General features: G+C 41.8%; 3 protein-coding genes across 3 annotated transcripts; 2 read left to right on the forward strand and 1 right to left on the reverse strand.

The window, feature by feature from the left end:
- Positions 1-549: 549 nt before the first annotated feature.
- Positions 550-7,506, reverse strand: LOC121611590. The gene is made up of 10 exons (XM_041944211.1): positions 7,450-7,506; positions 7,306-7,348; positions 5,257-5,405; positions 4,951-5,083; positions 4,535-4,807; positions 4,158-4,448; positions 3,894-4,054; positions 3,693-3,809; positions 2,571-2,615; positions 550-2,337 (listed from the first exon to the last, which is right to left on the reverse strand). The coding sequence occupies exons 2-10, from the start codon at positions 7,343-7,345 to the stop codon at positions 2,158-2,160; spliced, it is 1,389 nt and encodes a 462-aa protein (XP_041800145.1). The 5' UTR covers positions 7,346-7,348; positions 7,450-7,506; the 3' UTR covers positions 550-2,157.
- Positions 7,507-8,414: 908 nt separating this feature from the next.
- On the forward strand, positions 8,415-15,350 carry LOC121611860. The gene is made up of 11 exons (XM_041944572.1): positions 8,415-8,483; positions 8,882-8,939; positions 10,055-10,069; positions 10,151-10,281; positions 10,367-10,502; positions 11,345-11,629; positions 11,800-12,138; positions 12,239-12,420; positions 14,073-14,174; positions 14,297-14,395; positions 14,477-15,350. The coding sequence occupies exons 2-11, from the start codon at positions 8,888-8,890 to the stop codon at positions 14,696-14,698; spliced, it is 1,563 nt and encodes a 520-aa protein (XP_041800506.1). The 5' UTR covers positions 8,415-8,483; positions 8,882-8,887; the 3' UTR covers positions 14,699-15,350.
- Positions 15,351-15,744: 394 nt separating this feature from the next.
- Positions 15,745-21,650, forward strand: prpf19 (pre-mRNA processing factor 19). The gene is made up of 16 exons (XM_041944258.1): positions 15,745-15,913; positions 16,112-16,261; positions 16,869-16,945; positions 17,759-17,900; positions 17,995-18,068; positions 18,180-18,245; positions 18,345-18,386; positions 18,487-18,561; positions 18,687-18,762; positions 18,882-18,991; positions 19,172-19,327; positions 19,472-19,541; positions 19,627-19,800; positions 19,891-19,973; positions 20,600-20,705; positions 20,822-21,650. The coding sequence occupies exons 1-16, from the start codon at positions 15,895-15,897 to the stop codon at positions 20,917-20,919; spliced, it is 1,518 nt and encodes a 505-aa protein (XP_041800192.1). The 5' UTR covers positions 15,745-15,894; the 3' UTR covers positions 20,920-21,650.
- Positions 21,651-22,290: the final 640 nt, after the last annotated feature.

Raw genomic sequence — 22,290 nt, forward strand, 5'->3', positions numbered from 1 at the left:
GAGGAGTTTTGTCAAGTCTGAGATAATAACCCCTAATGAGGTCACAGTGATGTCACCAGGGTTCCCGAACTTCATTTTTGTTACAGAAAGCCTGCATGGTCAAGGTAATGTCAAGGTCGCTGAGTTTTAAAGATGTGGCCACTGACTGGCCTGGGAGGGTCTTGTTGCACTATGGGAAATGTAGGATCCAGTGTTTGAGTTTGTTGTAGTTTGAGCCATACTAGGGATTCAAAGTCAGGATATCTCGGCCTCTGCTGGATCCTTCGAAACTGTTCTTTTTTAAATCTGTGTCTCCAATGTCCTCCAATTTTAAAAAAGACACAAAATAAATTGCTGGATTATCCCTTTAACAGTTTCACAGCTACAAACTCAGACAGTATTCTGTGGGTATTGTTTAACTGTGACTGATACTCTAGAACTGACATGATCTTTTTCCACCAGCGGCCGAAATAAAAACCAGCAGCGCACTCAACTCCAAATTTCAATCTTATATCCAGTGCATAGTCGTTGTGAGGATCAAAACAAAACAAAACAAAAAAACACTCGCACTCAGAGATACAAAGTCTTTTTATCTATTGTGGAGGAAAATACAAACATGTGTCGGCTAGAAGCCATCATCCCCTTACACTTAAAACCAGTTAGAAGACCAAAACAAAACCTCATAAAAAGAAATCTTTCATGGAAAATAACAAAACTTCTTTTAACTTCTTCTGGACGTAAACAGTCATGTAGGACCCCAGTGTTCAGTAAAAGAAACATATTGTGAAAATGGGTATTTGGGGCCTTTAACAGCGACATGAAGTTAGTCAGAACAATAATTTCTCGACCATAAATATGTTGCATCTGAAAGCATTAGTGTATGTATTTAACTATAATGTAAAACTGTGAAAGAAAATTTTAAATGCAGACCTTTTTTATTATTTGCTTAAATCTTTTATTTAAACACATTTTTCCCATTATTACTGTATTATGGTGTCAATGCTGTATGTTGATGCAAAAAATGTGGCTCAGATTAAATTTGATAATACATTATATTAATTTTCTCAATGCCTAGCCTGTAACTTTACCACCACTGCAATCTGTGGTTCATCTGGCTAATGGTCTCTTTCAAAGGTGTACAGGATGGAAGGAATCCACCAGGCAGTTCAATTAATGGCCAAACTTATTTAAAATGTGAAAGTCAAAGTATAGCTACACATCCTTGCATTTAATGTGGACAAATATTTGTAACACATATCACTATTTTACATTGATTTCATGGCCTAATCAGCTGGCAAACTACCCTGATCAACAACCTCTCAAAGGCACAAGAGCTTATGGATGAAACTCCAGCAGATCTACATATGAACGCAAAAAGTACAAGTGTGGCAGTATTCAGGTGTGGAACTTACTTACACAGCACAAAACAAATAAAAAATATTGTATATAATTTCTCAAAATGTAATAATAGAAAACCACACAGACATGCTGATATATGAATCTGAAGGCACATAATAAGGGTTTGCAACAACCATATAAAAACAGTATAAAAGTAAAGCTGGCTTCAGTGAGTGTAGTGGTTTGATCTCCATGAGTGTTGAAGTCAGTCTGACCCCTGTTTGAGTCACATCACTTCTATAACCTAAATCTATGGCGCACACACATATCATACAGATGCCCTGATTATGGCAGAAACACAGCTACACAGAATGAGCCTTACTCTTCCTCACCTGAGAAAAAAGGAAAAAAATGGGAACATTTAAAAAATTGCTAAATACTATATCATTTGTAGGAATAGGCATAAAATTGATTTATGTGCTAGTATTACTCCACTACTTTGTTGTCAACTACAACCTTACAAACAGTGTTGGCAAGAGTTAATAGATAAAAACTATTAATACTATACTGGCCTCAAACTTTGTGGGTATGTTTATACTGAAAGAAAGAGGACAGCCCACGCTAGCTTATGATTAGTCCGGTTGTGTGTCAGCATTGTGTGAGGGATATCTTGTTTCTAACAATCGACGAGGTCCCTGTTCTGTGCACCTATCTCCACGACTTTGCAGGTTTGCAGGAACTTAGTTTTTACAATCAACGACAGAAATGGCTGTGTTCCAGCTCATCACAAAGAACACCCCTGAATTCGACTCTGTATCACTCGAATTTTCAGCGTGCTCCTTACAGAAAGTTGAGTTTATCAGAGGTATAAACATCACAGAAAGCTGAGTCTGAGCTGAGGGGGGGGGCAGAGGGAAAGGCCAGTCCTTTGAGCTCAAACTTTGGCTCGGGGTCCGAGGAGTGGCAGTCAGAGCCGAGCGAAAGAGATGGAGCGGCTCCCAGCCCTCCTGGAGCTGCAACCTGGAGAGAGAGGTGAACCAGAAAAAAAACCCAAACAAACAGGGTAAGTGTGTGTCTGTTGATGAAACGGTGCCAGTAAGGTCAGTGTTTGCCTTTGAAGGGCCAATAAGCATTCAGAGAATCCTCGTTCAAATCTTGTTCGTCAAGACAATTAGATTTACTGTATGCAAGAAGACGTTGATGTCCCAGCATTTCATGCATTCAGAGGGAATTCTGTATGTTTGTTTGTGTACCTCGGGCTGAGGGGGGTTCACATGGATGTTCACTGGGTTGTACACCTGGAAGGTAAACAAATGCATGTGAGTCAGTGCTGGGAAAAGGACGATATATTGCATGGTTGATAGAGAACACAGACATGCAGATCCCTATATTTGTATACAGTTGGCACCATTAAAAAATATGCAGAATTAGCTACAAGCAGTTCCTGTTTGCAGTGTACCTCTAGATGTACAAACAGCCATAACTGGATTACTTTGAAATGAAAAAAACTTTAAAATTAGATGATTCTAAGGCAGGTTCTGCAGTGTCTTTTTTCTATGATCTCTTAATGGATTCAGGGACATTTATTTGCAATGAACATAATGATGGCGATAATGATCAGATTTTAATGTACAGTCACAGAAGGTGATTTGTTTTCACAGACAGTCACACTGGCCCGATAAATATGTGTGTTGAGATTTGATTTGAAGTTATGAGTGGGGCAATCATGTCAAAGGATAGGTTCAAACTTGTTCAAATCTGTCTTAAAACAACAGTCAGGTGCTCATACGAACTACGAAACTATTTTCCCTTGCTGTGACACCTGTCTTCCTCCTACTCATACTGGCAATCAAGAGATCCCATCCTAATGTCACTGAATGCAAGTGATAGAACAAAATCCACAGGCGTTCTTTGCAAAATGCATTCAGAAATTAAGATGAATCCAATATGAGGCATCAGTGATTTCCCCTTCTATTACTGTCCCTCTGTGCAAGACAGCATTGTCGAAGGAACCATAATGTAGTCCTAAAAAGGCAGTAACTTTGGAAGATACGCACTTGATTTGATTAAGTGAGACGGCTGAAGCCTCACATGAACTTCAGATAAACTTTGGACACTGTGGATTTTGTCCCCCAGCACTTACACTGGAAGCGCATTAGGGATGGATCTCTTTAAGGTCAGTGGGATAAGGATAAGTTCACAGATGTAACTTATTTTTTACAGCACTTAAATTGAATCCACGTCCTGTGTGTCACAACCACTTCCACAGCTCCAACTGCTGACCATGCTGACAATAACCAACCTTCCGTTGTTTTCAGAACATCAGCATGCAGCTACCTTTTCCCCTCATGCAAAAACCTTTGAACAACACCTACCGGCGGCCCAAGGGAGGTAGTCGCAGGTTCTCGAGAGACAAGGGGATTCATCGGCTGATAAGAGTAATTTGAAGCATGTGTACCGGAGTAACTTGGGCCTGTAGGTTGATTCTCATCCTGCAATTGGAATGAGGATACTGAAGTAAAAATAGCAAAACGTATAAACAGTCGGTCCAGTTGCCCATTTGAGGAAGTACTTACATGGTAATACACAGCAGGTGCGGCTGCAGTCTGAGGAGCAGACTCGTTCCTTTTAGAAGAGCTCTTTTTACAACAGCACTTTCTCACGCAGCAACAGCAGAAAATCACCGCAAAGACAATCCCGACACCAACACCAACATAGACAAATGTAGGAGCAGATTCTGTCAGAGCAGGAGAAGGGCGGGGGTTGGGATTAGTTTGATTCATCCGTATCTGTTTTGTTCATGCATTTTTCTTCCATTACAAAAAAGTGCTGTTGCTCACCATACACTACCTCCACCTGCACAGTCTGGGCCAAATTGCCTTGTGGGTCTCTGAACTCAAAGGTGCCAGAGTCTATGCTTTCCACAGGGTAAATCTCTATGCCATCACGCAAAAGCGTAATTCTCCTTGCAAAAAGCTTTGACATTGACCATTCCAGTTGGCCTGCATTTATCAATCTTCTGGGTTCCGTTTCCCCCTCAGGAGTTAAAGTCACAGTCCAGGAGTCAGCAGCAGTTGGATTTTTGATGAAGAGCCGCTTAGACACCGTTGCATCATAGCGTCTATAGGTCCCTATGTGTGAGAAAGAGCAGATTTACATTCCATCAGATAGGCAGCAGCTTAAAAGCTCACATGCAGATGCAAGTTCCTGACATCACCTTCCACTGCGAGCAGTATCCTCGACAGCAAAGTGTTGTCTTTTTTCCTGAAGTTGTAGTAGCCGCTGTCTGCCTGAGTGAGGCCGATAATCTCCAACATGTTACGCTTCACCGGTCCTCTGCCTCTCCTGTTAGTCTGAGGGTCAGTGCGATTCCACAAGACCTTCGTCTGGTCCAGAGCACGAAGCGGCGTGAACTCCAGGTATTCAGCCTGTCTAGGAACATCATGGCGGTATGCATCCCCATAATTCCTTCTGATCTCGTCAACACAGTCTGAAAAAGCACATACAAAGAAAAACTGGGTGGTCTTATTGCATACAGGAAGACAGCACACAGATAATGGAAAGACCTATTAACACAAGGGCTTTCTGACAGAACAGAGCCTTTATATATGCAGTATAGTGTAACACTCTCACCCAGAATTTTCAGTGAGATGACATCAAATATTCGATTGCCATCAAATGAGACAGAAAACGCTCCATCATCTCTTTCTCTCAAGTCTGTGAATTGAACTGAGCCAATGGAAACCTTGAAGCGTGGGTCCTGCGCCTGAATCGGTGGACGACACAAATACAATTACTCAGGACAGATTAGATTCTGTGCTCATTCAAAACCTCATTTGCTCTCATTTGGACAGGCGTTTGTCATATTCTAGATCTTGGATCGTGGCTCTCATAGCAATATTGGTGATAGCATAAATTATAGGACCAGAAGCTGCTCACCTTCCCGTTATCCATCACTATCCTCCTGGATCCCCCATCACTCGGAGTGAAGTACAGCTGTCCATTGAAAACAGGTGGCGTATAATCAAAAGGTAATCGGAAATTTCCGCCGTAGCATACCTCTTCATACTGAATACCGGCAGATGAACCTTCAATCAGAAACAAGTGAAGAAGAAATAGTTGGATGAGTCAGACACAAAACATCTGAGGACACGTGGAAAACAGCATCTTCAATAAATTTGATACCACAGAGAACATTGTAAACGACTCAAATGATTTCATGTAAACTGTTTGTGGAATAATAGCTGCAGATGTAAACCTATGTTTTTGCATGTTCCATTTGTTCTTCTGCCCACAAAATAATCAATGAGGGCAGTACTAAACTAATTCACTGACGTGTGACAGTCGAGGTAATGACCTTACCTCGCTAACTATACAGGAGTTTTGAGCTTCAACAGGACTGCAAGTCTACAGCCATGATAACAGCTCCATGAGGCTGTAGACTTCATGCTAAATGCTAACATCCATGCTAACAAGCTGACAATAACAATGCTAGCATCCACATGCAGAGCAGGTACGATGTTCACTATGCTCGCCACACTGGTTTAGCGTATTAACATGCTGCAAATTAGCACTAAGCACAAAGCACAGCTGAGGCTGATGGGAATGTCATTAGTATTTTTAGTCAAGAACCAGCATATTGGACAATCTGACGATAATGCTAGATGAAAAGTCAGTGAATCACTAAATGTATCATAGTTCATTCCGAGGGACAAATTTTGTGCTGATCCATCCAACGGTTGTTGAAATGTTTCACTACAAATCAAAACTGAGAACCTCACTGTGGTAGTGCAACAAAAAAAGTCACCAAAGTCTTGACAAAACCTTTGGGTGCTATGAATGTCTGTAAAAGATTTCAGATCTAGTAGTTGCTGAGATACCTCATTCTGGACCGAAGTGGTGGGCCGACAGAGTGACTAAATTTAGCAAATCAGATAAAGCCGTGCAGATGACTAAATGCTGTAGTTTGAGAGAAAACAGCTCCATGTTTTAGCCCAGACGTCACAACAGATTGCATGCAAATGTGGGATTTGCTGGAGGCACAACTGATGTACATTTTTCACAGCTGACATTTTCACTTGTCATGGTAGGAATAGCACAGATGCTACTAATAACACCAACAGTGGCTTTGTTGAATTCAAGTGTCCTGGTGAGTCGTGACAGTGTGACAGTGAGCCAGCAGGCACAACACAATGACCCTGAAACTGAAGCAGCTAAATGGAATCCAGCCATAATTTATTTCATTATTTACACATGTGATTTTCCTACATGTTGTTAAATTATTATTATATTGAGGTCTAAGTTAACTTAATAAAAAGTCAAACAAGCAGAGAAGTATAGCTAAAATACAATAATACAATTTATATAATACAATTTAAATAAAGAACATAAATAAAATGCTAATAAAACACAAAGGAGGCTTATATAAATGTGTGTTTCGTTAAATTTTTAAACTGAATTCATTTCAATTAAATTAACCCCATTTTTTCTGCTCTTCAACCATGTTGCAGCACAATGCCGGAAAACAGATCTAAATAAAACTTGGTGACTAAAAAACTAAGCAAATATGTAATTAATGAATTCCATGTTTATTTCGTTTAATGAGGCATGTTTGCTCCAAGTAGCAGTTCTGGAAATGAAGTGAAGGGAGCGATAGAGGTCGCTGTTTTCCGTTTGATTTAATCGTGATTGCAAAAGTTAACTCGGTAGCCGAGCTGCACACTTTTTACTCCTCATAGCCGGTGTAAACACAGAAGCAGAGCCTACCGAGAACACATTTCACACGGAAGTTGCTGCAGCTTTAACGACACACAGCGTGAATGCCACGGTTTGCCTCACTGACATAACATTATGGTCCATGTACAAGTTCAACACACAGTCCAACGACGGGCTTATTGAGCACAATGTTTTAAGTAACTGTGAAGTTACATGTCATGTGGATCAAGCCTGTACGGCTGTATTACTGCTGTGAGGCTGTGCGCTACTCACCGAGTAAGACGCAGGAAACAGTCATGTACAACAGTAACATGTCCTGCAGAGAGAGGAGAGACTTTAAAACCAGTTATCAACCAAAACCCAACACCGAGCACAACTTTTTCAGATCAACTGAGAGAGAAGAGCTCGTTCACTCACTGCAGATTTATCTCCTCCTGTGTTACAACCGAGTTTGCGAGGTCTTGCGTAAGGACGCCAGGAGGGAGCGGGGCGAGGCGTCGTCCGCACGTCGAGTGCGTCATAGCTGCTCCTGTCAGCGGAGGCTCCCGTGCACGAGCTCGAGCACACTGTGGCCCCAGGATAAGGGTCAGGGGTCGCAGCATGATCACAGAGAACATTAGTACTTTCAATTGTGAAGGATTTCTGTACTTCTTCAACCACTGGTAGTAGCCCAGTAGTAGTAGAGTAATAATAATAATAATAATAATAATAATAATAATAATAATAATAATAATAATGGACGTCTAGGGCGTTTGCAGGAGATGTTTTTTTAGATCGTTTGTTTGCTGGGAGGAAATGTGTCTGTTACATAAGATCGTGAGTTTCAGATTTTTCTCTTATTCTTGCTTTTTCTAGATTCTTTCACTTTTCAGGCCACTCAGACTCTTCCATCAGAGTCAAAACCACCGTTTGTTCGAACAGCTCACAATGATGCCAGGAGTAATGATATAACCTGTGATCAGGCCGCAGCGCAGACACGTTGCTTCGTTTCACAGGGTCACAAGGCAAAAATGCTGGGAGTCTGCGGTGTACAGCTGCCTGCATGTCTTATTATCTCTAGGATGGCGTTTATTTCGTATAAGATATGAATTGTTCTTTAAAGAAAAAAAACTAGTCTTATTTTAACCGAGTAAAAATAACCTCGTCTTGTTTTTGTTGACCATGCACCATTTGCACACTTATATTCATTCTATCATTTAAAATACATTAATGCATCCATGCATCCTCTTGCGCAAGTAGCGTATTTAGACGCGGGAACTGGTAACAAATAGCGCAATATGTGACGCACCTTGCGTAGAAGCAGCTGAGAATGTAGCGTACCATCCCCATAAATAAAAAAAGGGACCAATGCCCATGCGCGCTCTGCAGAGGAAGTTGTTATCCTCTTATGGCCGTTCACAGTAATATCCAGAAATATCCAGCGGTGGACTCGTTCCTCACACATTCCGCAGGTGAGTTCAGACGAGATGCATCACATACTATTAGTTCATCTGGACGCTGTCAGTGACTGACGGCCTGATGGTTCGCTGCGCCGCTTTATGTGTTGCTGATCGGCTGGGAAACATGTTGGACACCTGACTGGACATGACTTCAAACAGCAGACAGGGCGTCATGGATGGGACGGTGACAATATTGATCTTTTTTTTTTTTCTTTTTTTTTTTGGATTTACATCATACTAATCGATCCTGCAAAAGCCACAGTTGTCATCGAGCCCCCCTTGTGTGGCTTGTTGGCCGAATATCGCACGTCCCGCTCGTGATTTTAGTGGAGGGAGGGGATGGATGACAGCCTCTTGTGTGTCCCTGTCCACCATGTTTGTGGATGAAACAATGTAATGTGTCTTCACAGGAGAAGATGTCCTCCTCTGTCCTACTCACGGCCCTGTTTACCCTTCCTCTTACTGTGGGTAAGTTGAATGTTGATACCACTACTCATCATCATTATCATCATAGCAATAACAAGCTAAATTCTAAGCGTAATAATAAACGTTATTTCTAAAAAACGAGTTAGACACAAAATAAATAACCATAAAAAATGAAAAGACCATCAAATACAAATAATGCAATAAAAAATAACTTTCTTACAAAAGAGCATTTGAAGACGTAGCCTGTTTAATCTTGGGTAAACTATCCCAAAGTGTAACTGCAAAGCCGGTCATCTTCTGTCACACACCCTGTCCACGATCTAAGGGGACACAGGCCTTGTAGCAAGGCCTTTCAATGCTTTAAAAGTGATATGGAGACTTTTAAAATCAAAGCAACATTGAACAGGGAGCCAGCGAAAAAAGGCTGGCACAGGGATACTAAGTTCATATTTCTTGATGCTATTAGTTGTAAGTCAGTCACCTGCTTTCTGCACCAGTTGGAGTCGCTGGAAGGCGCTCTGACTGATATCCAAGTAAAGTGCATTACTAGGGTATGTGACTTTTTGACATAATTTTGGATCACAGCTCCAAAGAGAATGACTGATGTCTGATTTATCATTATTAAGCTGAAGGACATTTTGAAGGCATCCAGCATTAAATATTAGTGAGGCAACCAGACCAGCTATGTTGGTAATGTTGTTGAAATTAAGTGGAGGGTAAAGTTGTGTCTCATCTGCGTAACAGTGATGGAGAACTTCGTGGTTCTGTATAACCTGATAAAGAGGGAACAAGTATGTAGAAAACAAAACTGGTCTAAGATTGGACCCTTGGGGGACACCACAGATTTAAAGCACTACCATAAAGGCCTACTCAATTTCTTGCAGGAGAACAACGTGATCAACATTAGCAAAAGTAACACTTCTAATAGAAAGAGGCAGCCAGAAGAAGGTCATTACCAAACTCAACAAGGCCTGATTTGATTTATTAACCATTAATAAAGTCATTAATTCCTAAAAATAGGTAAACTCTTTACAAGTTTAATTGTAAAGTTCATTAGAAAGTGGTGCCATACATACTCCTCACTGATGTATCAGTATATATGAGGCCTAATCGTTGTGCTGGAGAAACTAATCATGCTAATTCTGCTCTCCTCACAGGTTGGGTCGTACTGGGTGAGTCAAATGTCACATTTCATCACACATCACAAAATACATCATCTGACGAGGTGCTGACCTTTTTTTCCACTTTGACAGGTGAAAGAGAAGAAGTCCAGCAAGTTTGTGCAGGGAAGGAGTTTCGTCTGCCGGTGTACTCGACCAGCAGGATTGTAACTTTTACACCAGACTCTAAGGGGCCGAGACGTGTCCTGCTGGACAAAACCACTGTGAGCTGTAGTGTCTTGCTGCTCTTGTTTTCATTTGTTCAATGCATGTGCAGATTTCCAAAACCTGTTCACTGTACCACTGCAGGTGAAGGACGACCGCTTCGAGTGGACCAGGGATAAGATGTTAGTTGTGAAGGAAGTGACCCATGATGATCAGGGACTTTATGCCATCAAACTGTCATCTGGATTCACGTACGAGACCGTTCATTTGACTGTTTCAGGTATGTGAGCTTCCTCTGTTGTGAAATCCATCCCTGATGTTTTCACAGTCATCATCTGCCTCTTTTATTGTTCGGCATTAGTGTAAAAATACTCCCATTAGGAGTAAAAGTGCTTTAATAAAAATCTACGTAAGGGTTTTCAGCAAAATGGAAAGTAAAAGTACTGATTCTGAAGAAAAGTGGCCTCTTCAGTAGCTGATATGTAATTATACTTAACATTTTTAATGGTAATAACTAATGTTAATACTGATACAGCAATGTGTAAGTAGCATTTAACTGTTGGTTGAGGTGGAGCTACTTTTATTGTAGGGATCAGGCTCTCTCCAAAGGCTCACGAGGTAAATTTGAATGTTGAATGAATGCTCATATTTTACAACTTTTCTCTAATCTTTGCTTTGTTGTTTTTTCTCTCTGTTAAATGTTCCATCGTTAGACCTCAAACAGTTATATAGATGAAACCATCTGAGACGTTCAGAGGGAAAATGTCTCTTTGGTAAAAATGCTGAAAAAGTGACATCTGATATGTAACAAAGGGGAACCAAAGAGACACCAAAGGGCCCACTTGTAAAAAATGTTGTGAACCACTGGTTTAATCTTTAATAATTCATTATGTGTTTTAATCTTGTCATATAAATGAGTAAATCTTAATGTGAAAAGGAATTAGTAACAACAACCATCAGTGTAATGGATTTCAAACTGAAGAGCAGTAAGTGGAAGTTGAAAGTAGCATAAAATTGAAACACTCAATTAGGACTTGAGTAGATGTACTTAGTTACTTTCCGCCACTGTTGCCCATTCCCTCTGCCTCTGGTTGATCTGTCACTCCTGTCATCCTGCTTCAGAATGCATCAGGTCCTACCACAGAAACTACGGGGAGAACTTTGAGCACAGCATCCCTGAAAATGGCTCCCTGCTGGAGTTTACTCCCAGGGGTGCTCCATCTGAGGCTATGCCAGTCGTCCTGTGGAACCGGACGGACCCCGAGACCAGCAATGTGGGCCGGGGGCGGCTGCTGCGGGCTGGGAGGGTCTGGGTGGCCGAGAGAGTGACGCAGGCGGACCAAGGCAACTACACCGTGAGAGATGGCAGGGGGAAGGTCATGTCCCGCAGCACCCTCACTGTCCGTGGTGAGCATACGCCAAAGATGAGAGGATGAATTTTCAGAGCTGAATTTCTTTACTTTAGGATCCTGTCAGCTGTAACATTTAGATTTTATTTTTCCCATATCATCTGACACCCTCTCACACCTTTCATTCTGCACTCCTCTCTGTGTTCATTGTCCTGCGTGTGGATCCAGGGCACTCGTTCAATGTCACCCGCTTCACCAAAGAGTCTCTAAACCTGCCCCTCTTTCTTCCTATCCCTCATACCCATCTCATTTTTACCCCCACCCGATACCCTGATGAGTCCTCCCTGGGCCCTTTTGACCCAAAACCCCCCCGTGGCCCCGTGCAGCTTATCCGCGAGGGCCAGATAACAGACCTCGACATGCGATACAGGGGCCTCATCTCTGTGGGCAGGAATGGCACCATCAATGAGGTCGTCATAGCGAGGCTGACCTCAAGGCACGATGGGGTGTATGAAATCAGAGATGGGGATGGAAACTTGGTGTCCTCCACCATGTTGCAGGTGATAGGTGAGTGACAGCATGTGTTCAAATGTTTTGGGTTTTTTTGCTGTTGTATCCGAATTCTTTGCTCCCTTCTTTTGCTTCTTTGTGTCTCCACTCTCTCCAGAAAAGGGAGGCAGATGGCGAGCACTTCTCAAGTCTATCACAGTCCCTTCTGGGATGTTTTTATCACTGGCTGGTTTCATCCTGTTCTTGAAGCAGTACCCGAGCTGCAGCCTCAGGCAGATCATCACTGGCCTCAGAGCGAACCGCGCACCACCAGCCAACCCTCCGAGGGTCAACATCCAGGTGAGGATGTCAAGAAAACCTTGTTAGTGACCCCACTGGCTGAGATAACTGTGACGCCCACTGGCTGAGATAACTGTGTCTCAATAGATGATGAGGTAGATAAGATAAAACTTTAAAACCGGGGAACCGGGGAACGGGAAATTGTTAAAGATAGCAAAGAATAAAAAGAGACATAGAAAGATCAAAAGCACAATAAAAAAGGATACAGAATAAAAATCAACTATATATGTGTTCATTATATACAAGAGTATAAGAATACTATTGCCATATTGAATTGCACATGAGTCAGATATGGACAATAAGTACAGTGTTTTGTACTATTCCACAGTAGGAAAAAATCTATAACACAGTAGACAATTTGTAATATTGCACAAGATATTTGCACAGATGTAAAGGAAACGAGCCAGTGTTAGTAGTGCAAACAGTGGGTTTGTGGTGTTGTGATGTGAAACAACATCAACACAGTGCTATGCTAGATAATACTGGAGTTAAATAGTCTGACAGCTGTTGGTAGCGTTCCTTCTTGCACAATGGATGCAGTAGTCCGTTGTTGAGGGAGCTGCTTAAAGCCACCACTGTCTCATGCAGACCTTGATAGTGTCCAGAGGGCAGTCCAGGACAGAGCCAGCTCTCATGACCAGCTTGTTTAGTCTTTTTCTGTCCCTCTCAGAGCTCCTGCAGGCCACCACAGTGTCATAAAATTATATATATGTGTGTATATGTGTATATATGTATATGTATACACATATATATATATATATATATATATGTGTGTGTGTGTGTGTGTGTGTGTGTGTGTGTGTGTGTGTATATATATATATATACATATATATATAGTGAGTGGTGAGTGGTGTGCATGGTTGTCTGTCTATATGTGTAGCCCTGTGGTAGACTGGCGACCTGCCCAGGGTGTCCCTTCGCCCGAGAGACGGCTGGGATAGGCTCCAGCCCCCCCGTGACCCTGCAAAGGATTCAGCTGTGTATAGATAATGGATGGATATATATATATATATTTTAATACAGGTAATGCTGCCATGGTAGGATTTGTAGCAAGTAATTTTTCTTGGAAAAAGCCTTTTGATGCCTTACCAGATACCTTATGACCTTTGGGAGTATCATGAAGGAACTTTACTTCTAAGAAAACACAAAAGCAACATTGAGTGTGTAGCATGATTCACATCCAGTGATGGGGTTTGCAGTATTTTTAGTGAATGCCTGTCCTTTGAAAATCCTGCAGAAATGCGTCTCTTCTGTGGCTTTGTTCTTGCCAGAATGCTAATCAGACACACAGCTAAAACATAGAGACAGGTGACAAATGAAAGAGTAAACCTGAATAAACGAGTGGAGACACAGAGCAAATGCAGGTGCCTCCATGCGGGGCGTGAGGGCACACTGATGAGATGAGTATGAAAAGGATGAGAATCATATGTTGTGGCCTTTAAAGAATGTGATTCATCCCTCCACTAGAGCTCCACACACTTGGAGAATCTATGACAGGCAGTTCTTGCGGCTCATCGTGACCCATCTCCTTACTAAGTCACATTCTGCTCCTGTTTTCTAAATACCGATCTCCCTGGTATTCTCTCCGACTGTGTAAGCAAACGAAGCTGCTGCGCTGAGTTTTATGTGTTTATGTGTGTTTGTCTGTGCAGGACTACAGCCAGCGCAGCCCTCAGCCCTCAGGCTTCTACCCTAGCTCTCAGCAGCCTGGAACACCAAGAAAATGGACCCCAAGAGCCAGTCCCGCTCACACTGTAAAGCTGATTAACCGAATTAAAAGAGTTAGCAGGTTTTGTCTCTGCTTAAAATTGTTAAATAACATTGTGTCTATGTGCATGAACCGTGTGTGCTTGTGTGCTGCTGTTTCTGTTTCCAGGGTTACAGTCCGGTGATGGTTGCAACTCCGAGAGCTCAGAACCAGGAAGCAAACAGATTAACAGCTGGGAGCTCCCCTAGCCATAATCCAACTACTGAGGTAATACTCCACTCAAGCTGTTAATATTTGTATCTCGCAGACTAGAATATTTTTTAAACATATGTCCTCATTCCCTCCCAGCGGGACACATCTAATGAGGAAGAGAAGAGGATTACCTTTTCGGTACCCGGGGCCTCAGACTGCCTCCACTCCTCTGAGGACTGTGTTCAATTCCAGATCAAGAAAGAGGGAAACAAAGAAAGGGGGAAGACATCACAAGACTGCTTTTCCACACTGCCTCTAGACACGGACACCTCTGAATCCGGCAGTGTTTACACCTCGGAGAAACTGAACTTCTTATAAAACAGAGAATTGGAGCTGACATGAGGGAAGAAGAAGCGTAAGGCATGGAGAGTATAAGAAGAAAGACCTAACCTGTGCCTTTTGCATCTTAGCTTAGTTTTAATGGTTTCGGTATCAATATTGCATGTCATTTTTTCATGTGATTTTTCTGAAGTGTGAGTTGAATATTAGCCTTCCCGTCTCATTTTACATATTTCTCGACACTGCTGATGCTGCTCCTGAAAATCTCCTGCTGTTAACTACCTCCAGACCCTCAGGACCAACATGATCTGCACTTGATTTGCTGAGTGGTGGTATGTGTATGATAGTGAGAGTAATGTGGTCTCTAGGGCCGCATAGAAATTAGAAATGTGATACAAAAGGTTGCAAAAAGGTAGTGCATTAGTAGAGTACAATAATAGAGTTGACGTCTTCTTGCCCATCCATCATGTTAACCATTCCTGACTGCAGCAACATTTAATTATCATGTTAAATGTCTGTTCTGCAGTTCATTGATGTTTGCAGTGATATAGTGTATTTGCCCTTTAGGTGACTTAAGTAATAGCTATGTGTATATAACATGTTTCACCAAATATTGCAATAGCCAATTAATCTGTGAACTTCATGCACAGGATAATATCACCAAATCTTTCTATTGACAAAAGAGGCTTGACTGCTGCTTATGGTGTTTTTGGATGATCAAAATGTCATCTCTCTAATAATAAAATGTATCTTTAACACACAGATTTGGGATTATTTTCTCCAATATACTATATGTTTGTAACAAATGATCATTTTCACTATCAATTGATGTGTAATTTTTGGGGGGATGAATTGTTTGAATATAAAATGTTAGGAAAACTGACAAAAAGTGCAATCAAAGGTCAAGGTACCATGTTAAAATTGCTTATTTGTCCATGTAAAAGTCCTAAACCGTGCAGTAGTCATTTCGGCCCTGGTTTTTCGTGCATTCACCAGAGCAGTGCTGTTTTCCGCCGGTAGAGGGCAGTAGAGCACCTGTGAGACTCAGAAGCTCAGGGATTGGACGAAAGCGTAGAAGAAGAAGAGCCCCGTTTGTATCGGCAATGAAAGGACAGCGTGCTACTTACAATTTCAGTAAAACATAAGTAAAGTGTAAATTAGCGCCAATAACTATCAAAGTAAAGGACGAGCATAATTCAATCTTCAGAAAAGACTCTTAGGACTGCGTCGGGAAGATGTCTTTGGTTTGTGCAAGTAAGTGAAGTTGGATTCATTCATATGACGGGGGCAGTGTAAGTTAGCTTGGCACCGCGCTAATGCTACTGGCTAATTTAGCTAACGTTAGCGACCATGCAGTGGCGCCTTCCTCTTATGATGGCTCATTGATCTTGTTTTTGATTATTGTATTGTTGGTATTATGTGTTTTTAAGATGTAACTGCATTTTATTCTAGTCTCCAACGAGGTGCCGGAGCACCCGTGCGTCTCCCCGGTGTCCAACCAGGTGTTCGAGCGCAGGCTCATCGAGAAGTACATCGCCGAGAATGGGACAGACCCAATGAACGGACAACCCCTGAGCGAGGAGCAGCTCGTAGATATCAAAGGTAAACTATTGCATTTATTTGCCAATCCATTAGGTGACGTTACACATAGCTAAAAATAATTCAACTATATTCTACAGGCCTCTAGTAAATCCTCATAAAGGCTGTAACGCTCAGTTTTTGTTGAAATGAGGTGTTGTGTGTGGAGGCTGTTTGAGGTGGTGTTAAATTACATTGCAGTACATGCAGTGTTTTTAAATTGTGTCCATCCCATTTATATAAATGAGTATATACTAATTGATTGAAAAGTACAATATTACTCAACAGCAACGCAAACTACTGCCTTCAAAATCAGTCAGCACCTCTTTTCAATTTATAAAACATAATGACCGCCATGAAGGTAGGATCAGTAGCAGGGTTGTTATATGAAACTACAATATTTTTAGCCAGGTTCTGTCAATTCAATATTTGCGGAAATGACCAATGTTTCAGCTGTAGTGATGTTTAAAGGTAAGTTTGGGCACTTGCTGTACATATGTAAAAATCTGCTGTAGTAGTGTACTGTATGAATCTTGATACAAAAATTGCTATAAATGAACAAGACTAGCTTGTGTAATGAATAAAGATAAAAGACTTTGATCTAAACATGAGTGACTTCTCTCTGTTTTAGTGTCCCATCCTATTAGACCAAAGGCACCATCAGCAACAAGCATTCCTGCCATTCTCAAGTCTCTTCAAGATGAGTGGGTAAGTATTGCGAGGATGTGGCAAAGAGGGAAAGTAAAAAAAAAAAAAAAAAAAAAAAAAACGATAGAAAAATATTGTTTAACGTATTGAACCTTAGCTGGAGAAGAATGTACCAATCTTTTGAGTGGCAGCTGCTTTAGTAGACTACATTGCAATGCATATTCTGTCTTGACTGAACAATTCAAATATGTTGCGCATTGTTTTTTTTTTTGTTAAAGCCACTACAGTTAATGCTAGGTCTAGTCAGTGATTACTATAAACTATTTCCTGGGGCACAACTAGCTTTCCTCCCAAGTCGACCTGCATTTGCCAATCATCAGCCCCTACCAGGCAGCCACCTACCTGCCTTCTCCCTGACTTAGCAGCTCTATTTTTCTCCCCCTCTCGAACAAACTGCACAACTAACCTCTCCTTTCTAGAACTTCCAGAATTCACCTGCTTCCTTCTGTCTTCAATGCCTGCGGCTAAGCTTCTCAGCACCTGATTATGCTGCCATGTATACCGGCCTTGTGATAAGCTAATTCTACAACCTGACAAAATGTGCTTTAAGCTTGCTGTATCTGAGCAGAGTGGGCACGATTGATCGCCCTGTACCCAGAGACTTAGGTTCTGCGGGGTTGGCAACACATCGTATGTCGCCCCTATCAGAAATTTAATACGACCTAGGATTTATGAGCCAAGTTGATAGTTGCAAAAGTGCTTCCAATATATCAGTAGCTAGAGGTGTTTTTTTTCCCTGTCTTTTCCTTTATTATATCATATCACTTTTAATGATAATGGTAAGAGCTCCATGTTGTTTTTTTTCTGTTTTAGGATGCTGTTATGCTCCACAGTTTCACCCTGCGGCAGCAGCTGCAGACTACTCGCCAAGAGCTGTCACACGCCCTCTACCAACATGATGCAGCCTGCAGAGTCATTGCTCGACTCACCAAAGAGGTCACTGCTGCGAGAGAAGGTGGGTTGGCAGCAGCAGCAGCTCTCACCAGAATCTGCTTAACATCAGCATGAGCCTTTAGGTTTTTCTTATGCCGTCTTTTTCCTCTTCACAGCTCTTGCCACACTCAAACCCCAAGCTGGATTGGTCGCCCCTCAGGCAGTCCCAGCCTCTCAGCCAGCTGCAGCCGTGAGTGATTGACGTTTATTTCCAGCAGATCCGATATTCATCAGAAGTGCTCATCATAATCTTTTGCCATACGTCTCCTAACAACCTTTATTTGTGCCTTCTGTACCTCAGGGTGCTGCTGGAGAGCCTATGGAGATTAGTGAACAGGTGGGAATGACCCCAGAGATCATCCAGAAAGTAAGTTGTTTTTTTTAAGTGACATAAATTATTTGGCCATAATATTTGCAATTTCTTTGACAGGTCTAAAATGTGTTTATGCCTTTTTTCTGTTTGCAGCTCCAAGACAAAGCTACCATCCTCACTACAGAAAGAAAGAAGGTATTATAATGCTTTTTTATTTATCTACATTATCTGTAACCATTGTTGTACTGTGTCACATATTGCCCCTCTCCTTTAACTGCCTGTTGTATTCCTCCAGAGAGGAAAAACTGTCCCAGAGGAGCTGGTTAGAGCTGAGGATCTCAGCAAATACCGCCAAGTGGCTTCACATGCTGTAAGCATGGATTTCTCTCTATTGGAGCATAAATAACATTTTTCTATTGAATCATAGGCCTGAAACAGTGTTTTGATCGACTTGATGTGCATAGTATCAACATACACTCTCTTTGTTGTCTTCAGGGTCTGCATAGTGCCAGTGTCCCTGGTATTCTGGCTCTGGATCTGTGTCCCTCAGACACCAACAAAGTCCTCACTGGTACATTGATTTCATCCAATGCTCTGCTGCAGTTTTCAGTTTTGAAAGTTTCTGTGATTTGTTTACACACTGCAAGTCATTTGCTTTTTATTTGACATCGACCCTGTTGTGTTCATCAGGTGGAGCTGATAAGAACGTGGTGGTGTTTGACAAGAACGAGGAGCAGATTGTGGCAACACTTAAGGGTCACACCAAGAAGGTCACCTCTGTCATTTACCATCCATCCCAGGTAACGTTTCAAACATTAGCCAGTCACATCTTTCTCCAGTAAACCGAGCCGATGACTGCACTCTTCAGAAAGAGACGAGTGTTTGAATTATTCAGAGGCATGCTAAGTATGATCTGTTGTTCTTATTCATTATTGTCATTTTTTTTATTCTCTTGGATGCTTGCTGTCTTCCCCCTCTAGTCCGTGGTCTTCTCTGCATCTCCAGACAACACCATCCGTGTGTGGTCCGTCACCGGGGGCAACTGTGTCCAGGTGGTGCGTGCCCACGATGCAGGTGTCACTGGACTCTCTCTACATGCTACTGGAGACTACCTGCTCAGCTCCTCTGAGGATCAGGTCTGTGTCTGTGTGTGTTTAGCTTGACAAAAATACAGAGAGACATCATGCTATACTTAAAACCTACGTACAAATGGTCTCTTCTCTGGTTAACTGCATCACCACACTCATTTCTGCCTGTGTTATTTCTTCACTGTTCTGCAGTACTGGGCTTTCTCTGATATCCAGACTGGTAGAGTCCTCACCAAAGTCACTGATGAAAGTGCTGGCTGTGGTACGTGCCTCTCTGTTGTGTGTTTGGCAGTCTGAATAAGTGGCCTCTTGCTCTAGGTGGTAATGTTTCTGTCTGCCCCCTATAGCTCTCACCTGTGCTCAATTCCACCCTGACGGTCTCATTTTTGGCACTGGGACGGCTGATTCCCAAATCAAGATTTGGGATCTGAAGGAGCGCACCAACGTGGCCAACTTCCCAGGCCACTCTGGCCCTGTCACCTCCATTGCTTTCTCTGAGAACGGATACTATCTGGCCACAGGTTAGAGCTACTAACAGCATTTTTACACAGTGTAGCTGCTCATCTTTGTGTTTGTTTTAGATACCCTAACATTCCTGTGCTGTGTTCCAGGTGCTCAGGATAGCTCTCTGAAACTGTGGGATCTGAGGAAACTGAAGAACTTCAAGACCATCACTTTGGACAACAACTATGAGGTAAGAAATGACAGGTATTTCTTCTTTGAAAGGAGCAGTTTGATGAAATACTTCAATAGTTGCCCAGAGTTGGGTGAAAAGACTTCTACTATGTCTACTTGTCTAGAGGCCAGCAGGCAGTTAGGTTAGCTTAGCTCAAAGATTTGAAGCTATTTCTCAGCTGGGTGAAGTGCCATCCTAGCATGACTCTGTCATCTGGAAGTGACTGCGCTCAGTAATAGTTACAGCATACAAACATCAACTTAATGCTTTTTCATTTCTGTTTGTGTGGATGAAACAAGATAAAATGTGGCCATCAGTACATTATAGAGGTGCTGCTTGGTGTACTGTTTTAACTTTGGAGAGAAGCTGGCTAGACATGAAAATGACATTGATCTTCGCACTCTCTAATGCAAGAAAGCGATTTTATGTGATGTTAGTAGTAAGATGACTCAAAGTAAGAGGTTGGATGGAAAGTGATAGTAATTGGAAATAGAAGCTTGGAAAGCATATTAAGTTGATCTACATGCATCCTGTCTGTGGATATGCATTTTTACACTGGGTTTGATCTCGTCTTGGCTGCCATCCCTCTGTTTTCCAGACTCTCATTGCTCTGAATCTCATTTCTCATTGTTTTTCTGTCTCAGGTGAAGTCCCTGGTGTTTGACCAGAGTGGTACCTACCTGGCTGTAGGAGGCTCTGACATCCGTGTCTACATCTGCAAGCAGTGGTCTGAGGTCCTTAACTTCACAGGTGAGGGGAGGAATGCCAATGTATTGTCAAATGTTCATCCAGTATGCATGTCATGTGGTGTTTTGTTCTGAGGAAGAGGCCACTTTTTACCGTTGTTTTTTCCTCTCTAATTCTAGACCATACAGGCTTGGTGACAGGAGTGGCCTTTGGAGAGAACGCTCAGTTCCTGACCTCTGCAGGAATGGACAGAAGTCTCAAATTTTACAGTTTGTAGAAAAAGGATAAATTCAGCATCAAAGGAGGAGGATAGGATGGTCTCTATGTGTGAGCAGTCACTATTGTGCACACTGACTTGACATAGACCTGTAATTTTTAGAAAAAGCAAAAAAAAAAAAAAAAAAAAAAAAATCACTGGTAACTTTGCTTCATTAGTGTTTTTCCTCATCTTCAGGAATTGGACATCCCATAAACATTTCTGCTATATGAAACCACAGCAGCCATGGTTGCTTGTTGGCAATGTTAGTCTGAAGTGTAAATGATGTGAAATGAGATACAGAAGCCAGTGTAATGTTCCTGTCTGATTTGCCAGCAAACATGATTTTACTGTAGTATTTTTCTTTGTGTGTGTGTGTGTGTGGGGGGGGGGGGGGTGCTTGTAATACTCCAAAGTGTTGTCATACATTATTGGAATTATAATTGATGTGACCTCAGTCTGCTTTGCTTCTTGATGTAGCTTCATTACAGTATCTTTAGGTTAAGCTTAAAATACATATGTAGTGATATCCAGTACAGCTAAGAAGAAAATGAACAGGTGTGTGAGATTCAATTCCCTCTGTGAAAAATTTAGTCATTTCTTAACAGCCCCTCAGTTTTTATTTCCTGTTTCATTTGTTCCATTTAGGCTTTTGTCTTTTCCCAATTGTATATTTCTGATCACTTGCTATTTTACCTGTTGCAACTCTGCCCTTTTACAATAAAATAAAATATCTTTTGTATTGCCATTCATCCGTTTGTCAGATCAAGACTAAGAGTGCTGTTGGAGCCACTGCAGAAATGAACATGTTTTCACTTTGCCTTCATTTACAGGCATTTCACATGGGGAACACAACATATCAGCCCATAGCTGCTTTGTATCATTTTTGTCATCCATCATTTCACAACAAATTCAAACTATAAAGGGTGTGTGCCCTGAACATCCCCCTACTACACCCCAAGGTGTAATTTGATTGTTGCTTCAACTTCTGTGTTGACATACTTGAATCCCTTTCAAGGTAATTGAGCTTTTTTTTTTTTTTTTGGAAAAAAACAATTGCTCCAAACTTTTAGTATGCCTTGAATATATTGTGGCATAACTATCTTGCTTAACTATGAAATCTAACAAACGACATTGCTCTTCAGGGTGTTCTTAATCTTAATTTGCTGTTCACGTATGAGTCAAGTTCACTTGAATGAGCAGTGGGGGCAGGAAATGAGTGAACAAATATCGAACGCGGCCACAGCTAAATGAGAGTCATGCCCCTCATTTAATTATGGCGTCTCCTAGCAACTGCTGTTTGGCGAACCAAAAACTCCACACATGATATCTATTATCCCAAAATATAGTAATATCGTTAAGCTAACTACAGACGTTACACTCCGACCGTCT

Source organism: Chelmon rostratus, chromosome 9, assembly GCF_017976325.1.
Source record: "Chelmon rostratus isolate fCheRos1 chromosome 9, fCheRos1.pri, whole genome shotgun sequence".
NCBI lineage: Eukaryota > Metazoa > Chordata > Actinopteri > Chaetodontiformes > Chaetodontidae > Chelmon > Chelmon rostratus.